This window comes from Wyeomyia smithii, chromosome 3 (genome assembly GCF_029784165.1).
Source record: "Wyeomyia smithii strain HCP4-BCI-WySm-NY-G18 chromosome 3, ASM2978416v1, whole genome shotgun sequence".
Taxonomy (NCBI): domain Eukaryota; kingdom Metazoa; phylum Arthropoda; class Insecta; order Diptera; family Culicidae; genus Wyeomyia; species Wyeomyia smithii.
The window spans coordinates 259,628,489-259,636,392 of NC_073696.1; the positions used below are offsets into that span (position 1 = coordinate 259,628,489).

General features: G+C 43.3%; 1 protein-coding gene across 1 annotated transcript; it reads right to left on the reverse strand.

Annotated features, from left to right (window-relative positions):
* Positions 1-3,296: 3,296 nt before the first annotated feature.
* LOC129727363 (BOS complex subunit ncln) lies at positions 3,297-5,904 on the reverse strand. The gene is made up of 4 exons (XM_055685143.1): positions 5,485-5,904; positions 5,118-5,305; positions 4,218-5,039; positions 3,297-4,148 (listed from the first exon to the last, which is right to left on the reverse strand). Exons 1-4 carry the CDS (start codon positions 5,648-5,650, stop codon positions 3,663-3,665), a joined length of 1,662 nt encoding a protein of 553 aa, XP_055541118.1. The 5' UTR covers positions 5,651-5,904; the 3' UTR covers positions 3,297-3,662.
* Positions 5,905-7,904: the final 2,000 nt, after the last annotated feature.

The following is a 7,904-nucleotide window of genomic DNA, read 5'->3' on the forward strand; positions in this document are numbered from 1 at the left end:
AGCACAGCGGATGAGTTTACGAATGCTATCAAGCAGCTCAAGAACAACAAATCAGCTGGAAAGAATGGCATCGTAGCGGAGCTTATAAAGCTGGGCCCGGATAGGTTGGCTTCCTATCTGCATCAGCTAATAGTCAGGATCTGGGATACAGAACATAATGTGAGAACTACCGAGCGATCACGATTCTCAGCGCAACCCACAAAATCTCCCAGTTCATTTTCGCCGGACGAAATTTTTACGCTGCGGCAGATCCTCTAAAAGTGTCGCGAATACCAAGTCCCCACAAACCACCAATTCATCGATTTCAAGGCCGCTTACGTTACTATCGACTGTGGCTTCCCTGTAAAACTAACAAGACTGATCAAGGCCACGATGGATGGTCTACAGTGCTGTGTGAAGATTTCGGGTGCGTTATCATACTTACTTACCTAGCAGGCTAGAGCCGGGGTGGCTCGTGCTGTATGAAGAAATCGTCTCCATTACATTCGGTTCTGGGCTGTATGGCGCCATGTTTCCAGGCGTCTTATCACCCGTATGTCACTTTTAATTTGATCAAGCCGTCGTGCACGCTGTGTTCCTCTGTTTCTGGTTTCGGAGGGGTTACTGAAAAGAATCGTTTTCACCGGGTTGTCGTCCGGCATCCTTGCGACGTATCCGGCCCGTCGCAATCTGTTAACTTCAACCAGATGGGGGTCTCCTAGCATTGCCGTAGATGGTTCCGTGTGAAAACTTCAAGGGCGCTGAGGTCCTCTGAGAGCAGTGTTGTCGTCTCTAGCCTATTGAAGAACACCGGTCTAACTAGTGTTTTGTACAGCTTCAGCTTCGTAAGTCGGCGCACTCGATTAGATCTTAGCGTCTTACAAAGTGCAAGTAGGCACGATTTCCGGCATGAATGCATCTCTGAATCTCCTTACTGGTGTTGTTGTCGGCGGTCACCAGCGATCCTAAGTACACGAACTCGTCTACCACCTCAAGCTCATCGCCGTCTACGATGATCCGGAGTGGAAGGCTAACTTGTTCTCCTTGGAGACTCTCTCCTTCATATACTTTGTTTTTGACCTATAACACCTTCGAGGGCGATGTTAAAAAGCAGGAAAGTCCATCACCTTGTCTCAATCCTCGACATGACTCGATTGGGACTCGAGAGTTTTCCCGAAACACGCACGTAACGCATCACACAATTCATGGTAGCCTTGATTAGCCGCGTCAGTTTAAACGGGAAAATATCCCCATTACTGTAACTGTAACTGTGATGGGTGGACACGTTGTACTTACATCTTTACAAAATCTGTCGGATTGCACATTTCTGGTTCGTGCTTGCGCGGGCTCCCATGAAACCCGCCTGCTGCTGCCCCATGAACCTCCTGATTAAAGGTGTTAGCAGCGTTGATGAGCGTAATGCCACGATAGTTGCTGTCGCCCTTTTTACAGATGGGGCAGACGACTCCCTCCATATACTCTTCCGGCAGATTTTCCTCTTCCCAGATCTTGGAAACAATTCAGTGCAGTACTTCTTTACCATGTTTGTAGAGCTCGCCAGGCAGGCCGTCTTTGCCGGTGGCTTTGTTGTTCTTCAGCCTCCCAATCTCCCGCTGTATTTCGTGGAGATCGGGGGCTAATATCTACTCCTGGCACTCCCAGGTCCGTTCCTGTTCCGCTTTTGTTTGTTGCATCGCCATACAGATGTTCATCGAAGTGCTGCTTCCACCTGTCGACCACCTCGCTATCGTTCATCATGATTACCTTCCACATCCTTGCAAAAGTAGGCTCGCGGCACATAGCCTTCACGGGATTGGTTAACCTTTTCGTAGAACTTTCGCGTATCATTAGCAATGAATAGCTCTCTAGCTTTTCATGGTTGCGATCCTCCTGCCCACGCTTTTCACGTCTCAGGACCGTGGTCATGTCGTTTCTTGCCCGTCTGTACTTGACCAGGTTCTCCCTCGTCATTTCTGCCTCGCATTTCACATCGGAACCAGTTGTTTCTGCCACTCGGCGCCTCTGTTCCTAGTGTCGTCGTCCTGGATTTCCTGATGGTCGTGCGGGTCATGTTCCAGCCATCCTCGAGAGTAACTGCGCCGTGGGTAGTGCCGCTTCAAGCTGTTGCGCGTAGACTTCGGTAGCTTGCGGGTTCCGTAGTTGCTTGATGTTGAGCCGCGGGGATCGGTCGTGACTGACAGTCGACAGTTTTGAACGCATACAAACCAGGTTTTGTTTTGGTCATCTTCATCTTAGAGAGAAAACAGTTTTCTTCCCTCTTAACAACCGTAAGTTTACATTCAATGTGCATCACACCATCTGCTGTAGAGAGAGCGCAGAGTAATGAAAGTGTGAAACTCTTGTAAATTGATCATCCGTACACGCAAGATAAGTAAAATAAATTGCTCGGTGAACAACTGAGCATTGCGACACCGTTCTCATCGCTCTGAGGTGCGGCAAAAACAGTATAAAATCGAACTTTCTGCAGAATACGCACCCATGGTGAGTTGTGAATCTTCCTATAATAATCAATTCGCAAACGGTTAGGCTGTGGCTTCAATGTGAACCTAAATGTTTAGATATTAGGCCAACTTCTCTTCTAGTAAAGGAGAAGCTAACGGAAACTACTCCCTCTTAAGCTGAGAGAGCAAACAAATGTTTACCCCTAACACGCGATGATTAAGAGTGAAAAGGAACTCTGCGACTGAAATACTCTACGCCTAGATGTGGATAATTACTCACTCTGTGTGAGAGAAAGTCTAGTTCTCCAAGGGGTTTGGCAGGTAGAGAAGTAAATTTGAGCAAAAATCAAGAGAACGGAAGAAGCCTGCCACTAAGTAGTGGTCCAAGTCAATGTCGCTCAACCATCTTTCTATGAGCACATGGTCAATTTGGTTTATTGTTTGTTGGTCAGGTGATTTCCAAATGGCTTTGTGCATGTCTTTGCGGGAGAAGAATGTAGAACTTTCATGTCCGATCACCGGTTTGAACAGGACTTCCCTTTTAATTTGAGCGTTCCCGATGACGATCTCGATGTCCCGCTGCGAGCAACCGTCGTATTACTTGATCATTATAGCAGACGATAAATGAGCTGTTAAAAAATTGTAATTATATTCGGTTACCGGCAAAAAGTCGTTAGTTCAGCTTAGACATCCTCCAACATTCTGACAATAACTAAAAATCCATAAGTTGAATTGTCAAGTATTTTACTCTTAACTCTTCCACCACCAAAATAACAAAGGCGCTGATATTGACAAATGGATAAAATTCAGATTTCATAGATTGGAATGTTCACAAACGCATAGCGATTACCAATGTTTCCACAATTTCCACAAAGATTTTTATTATATTTGATTCGATTTGGCTCGATCTGCCTACACTAACAAACAAACAATAATGTTTCTAGTTTAAATGAGTCCAGCGTTGATGAATTTCCATTTCTCTTTTATATTCTAACAAATTAAATGCACACAAGCAACCATTTTGGCGTATTCAGTAAAATCTCTGAAAACACCCCGTCTTCTATTACAATAGCAATAAATTATAACTGGTATTGAAACAAAACAGCGCAACTGCATCTGCCCTTTGCAAGCCCAAATTACGCAGGCGAGGATCTCCTTCCATGCCCTGGTATGGCTCTAATAAACCTTTATCTTAACTACCAATTTAACTTACGACAGCCACTAGTTAACCTTGCTTTTAGTGACCGTCATGCGACAAACGAAGGTATACACCTTCGGGAAATGGAAGATAGCCAGATAGATCACCGCCAGATAGGCCACAATCATGAACGTTAGAAATAGATCAAAAACGGCCGGCTTGACGTTGTAAATGTTGAGTACAGCGTCCCGATCGTCGTACAGCATAAAGTCCGGTTCCCGAGCATCGGGCTTTTCGAATGTGACTTTCACATTTTTGAGGTATTTTTCGAAGGCATATTTGAGATCATTGTTTTGCTGCCCCGAGCGCACGTTCATCCATGGTCTAACGTTATCTTTGGTGATTGCCATCGAGCCGGTGAAGATTTCCCCAGCATTCTCCGCCGGCACGTTGTATATATAGCTGGCCAGGGTTTCCGCCAGAATTTTCACGTTTGTTTCCAACCGATCCAGCTGATCTTCCTCGTCATCGTCTTCGAAAATTGTGTTCCGTAGGGGATCCTTATGGGACTACATCGAAAAATGGAAAAAAGTCGTTAAATTTTGAATGGTTCGGAATCTATTGTTTGCAATATGTACCTTTAAACTGGAAAGGGTGAACGCTGGCATCCGCTTCATGCTGAAACGCTCGTGCTCCCATGCTAACAGAGTATCAGCCAGGTTAATCTTCTTATGAACACCTTCGACGGTCACATTTCCATAACGTTGAGCAACGGTTTTCAGCGTACGGTAGAAACTATTCATCGATGTTCCCTCCTTCGGAGGTTTCGATACGTGCATAAAAATGTTATCATTAGATAGCGTCTTGCCGATGGAATCTAGGCATACGACAAACTCAGCTTGTTGCACTTGCAAATTTTCATCGAGATTGCTGTCGAGCCATTTCTTCATGCCCTGGAAGTTCAGCAAACTTCCAGACTCGGACACCAGAAACATGAGTCGATACTTTGGAATACTAGCATGAAGTTTGCTGAATAGTTCAATTAACGTGAGTAATATCGCCGTGTCGGCGTTTTTCAGTGATCCATGAATTAGACCAAACGTGTCAACGTGAGCAGTCAAAATGATCAAGGGAAGTTTGCTTTCACTGTCCACTGATTTAGCCGTGTGCTTAGTCGGTGTCAGCTCGCCCTGAATAATCGGAATTTTGGTCTGTTTGTTTGGACTGTGCCCGGTACCGGTAACAGCTATCTGGTATCCATTAGCGGAAATCGAGCCTAAAATTTCGCTAATAGCCGATTCACGTTGTTTGGAAGACTGCTGCTGCTGTTGTTGCTGGGCGAAAGTGCTAGTTTTCGTTACATCGTTGATAATCTCGTTCAACTTTGGATTGTAACGAGAAAAGTACACTGGAATGGAAATTTCCTGCAGCATCATTGCTTGTTCTAATAGGTGAATATGCTAAAGGGATGAATGTCAGTGGTCATTAGTTCGATTGCTCTTGAATACTTAATTAAACTGATTTAGAAAAATGCTAACCTGTTTTTCCTCCATACTGAGCGATGAAACATAATTCGGCAACAGAATCACCAAGCCGCCAGCCTTGGCCCTGATTTCACGAAACTGATCGATTGTCATGTCCTGAAAACGGGTAATCACACAGTGCCGGAACGTTTGCCAAGTGTATAACGATTTGGCTTCCATATTCAGGGCAGATGTGCGACAGCCTTCAAATAAAGAAAGGGGCAAAGATTAAATGTCAATACTAATCCAATTACCACTGATTCCCCACAATACCCTACAAATGGAAAATCGAAAATACACCTTCCAACCTAACCTCAATTGAAGAAGGTAGATGATTGAACTTTCAAATTTCAGATATAACACGTTCCCGTGAAAAACCTACCGTAGGGAACACCGTGTACGTCATACTGGGACATACGTTGCACACCGAATTCACTCGCGGCTAACACCGGATTCGAGGAACAAATGATCAAAATCGGTAATGCAATTAGCAGGTAGTACGGTAATCCACCACGGAAAAAGTCGGCTAAATTAGCATCTTCGAACATCTTCACTTTTTATGAGGCTTTCACAAAATACGTCTACTTGAGTAATAGGAGCTTTCAAAGGAAAACTCCCGTAACGAATAAATATTGCTCCGGTATCTACAATTCACTTATAAATGGATAAGAAAAATGGCACTAATTTAACGACCTTCCATTGAGTTTCAAATGGGAAGAGTATTTGGCTCGACAGGTTCCAACTATTAATAAAGTGAATGTGATCATTTGAGGAACGAAAAAATGAAAAGTCGAAACAGTGACAGTTGATTTGACATGGCCACTTAGGCCATATCCCGCGGTAGTTTTACTTCTATTCTTTTGGCTGCGTACTGACTGCGATAACAGCGACAGTCAATTTTTACTGTTCTAATAATATTATATTTATCAAAGACAGGCACAATGAAAAAAAGAATCAATTTCATCTGCAAGTAAAACATTAGAAATCAATTTCATTTGCATGAGTATTTAATATAAACGGACCACGCAATAGGTGTAATCATGAGGAACTCATTCCTTTTTTAAATTATGTTTAAAATGACTCCCGAACGAGTCAATACTCTCTCCAAAATATCTCAGGTAAATCTCACAAAATTGCCATATTTTGAGCATGAGCATGAGCATGATTGACCGCCCGCGGTTGCTACTCCGTTATTGCCAGATCATCAGTAATTACACAGAGAACCAATAGATGATGCTTGGGACCAACATGCATCTTCAATGTGTAAAAACTGGTGACCTTAATATGTTTATCAGGCAATACCAGCGCCGGCCGCATCCGAATGCAGGTCAAAGAAGGATTTTGTATAGGAAAATGTTGACGTGATACTCGCTTTATGGAAGCCGAGAACACCTCTGCACTTCCACGAGAAATCACTGGGATGTTGGAGAAAGGGCAAGGTATACAGCAGGGTTCGTTTTGGTGAACGATGCGCTGATTTCGAGCGTCGGGTTCTTTACAACAAGTGTCGCGCCATTGAGTTCATTACATCCGCCACGATATTCATAATGCGATTCGAACTTATTCAGTTTGAAAATGTAACACAGCAACAATAAATCGTACGCAAGGATACTGGATCTTTGACCGAATCGAGACAACTTCAAATGATCGGATATCTCCTCGTAAGGTGATCCTCTTTATACCGAAAGCTATTGCGCGTTGTTGATCTATCTGAAGATAGGCCTCTTGAAATGTATAAACGCGGAGTCTCTCTAGGTTCGGTCAACCGGATATTTTCTATATAACAGATCGACTAACGACGTCTCTCGTATTCACTTCGTCTGCCCTAAAAGAACGATCCCGCGAAAAACACACCTGAAAAACGGAATATAAAAATGATGCGCGCTTATTACGGAAACGAACCATGAGTATCTTTCTTGCCAAACACCGCGATCCTCTGCGTACGACGCGCGTGAAGTAGCCTTTACCACTTGTAGCAACCAGCTATTTGTCAATCTCGAGTACACGTTGGCCGCGATTCTTTGGAAGGTATACATCGCGTTTTCGTTAGTCACGATATTTATCGACCGAACGAAATCTTCGGTGAGACATGAACAAGCATCTGGGTAAACTCCGCGAAATCACTTAATTTCGAAAACGTTCATATGAGCAAAACTCTCCCGATCCGGAAACGCGGTTTACACCGAAGCATTACGCACGACCGCTATTTTTCCTTCTACCGACGCAGACGCTCGGGGATACGACATTTCGATGTGGATGTTACCTATTTAATAGAAAAATTGGCAAAGTTTCATGCATACAAAGCCTTAATAATTTAAAAACGAAGTTATCCATATTGACCAATATATAGTCTCAAGTTTATTAACAAAATGCCGAACCAGTCATAATTGGAACGTATTATATAAAACATCTGCCCAAAAATCGAAAAAGTGAAGCATAAGATTTTGGCTATCATTACTGCACCATAGTCCGACAATGACATTGGTAAATAGTGTGCAGTTTATAGAAAACCCTGCTTTTTAAATTTCAGTTCCAGGTCTATTTTCATACAAGAATAAAGATCTTTCGTGATCTTTCCCATATTTTCCATTACATTATAGAAAAGTTATTGGTACCCATCTTTAACATCGACAACCGCCTCCCATCGAAAACACCGCTAAAGTCCTAGTGTCAACGACAACCATTGATATGTCGCAGGTGGCACAAAGCATGTGAACCACCTCCCGCACCTGAAAATCATCATATAGGAAAATTATCAACTGCTTCACAAACATACTATTTTCATAGGTGATTTTAAGGAAA

What these genes read in the sequence shown, in the direction of transcription:
- LOC129727363 (XM_055685143.1), bottom strand. Translation starts at nt 5,650, where the DNA reads ATGTTCGAAGATGCTAATTTAGCCGACTTTTTCCGTGGTGGATTACCG. An exon ending in CGTACACGGTGTTCCCTACG is followed by an intron (nt 5,306 to 5,484) that starts GTAGGTTTTTCA and finishes CTTTATTTGAAG; the next exon opens with GCTGTCGCACATCTGCCCTG. An exon ending in TCACCCTTTCCAGTTTAAAG is followed by an intron (nt 4,149 to 4,217) that starts GTACATATTGCA and finishes TTTTCGATGTAG; the next exon opens with TCCCATAAGGATCCCCTACG.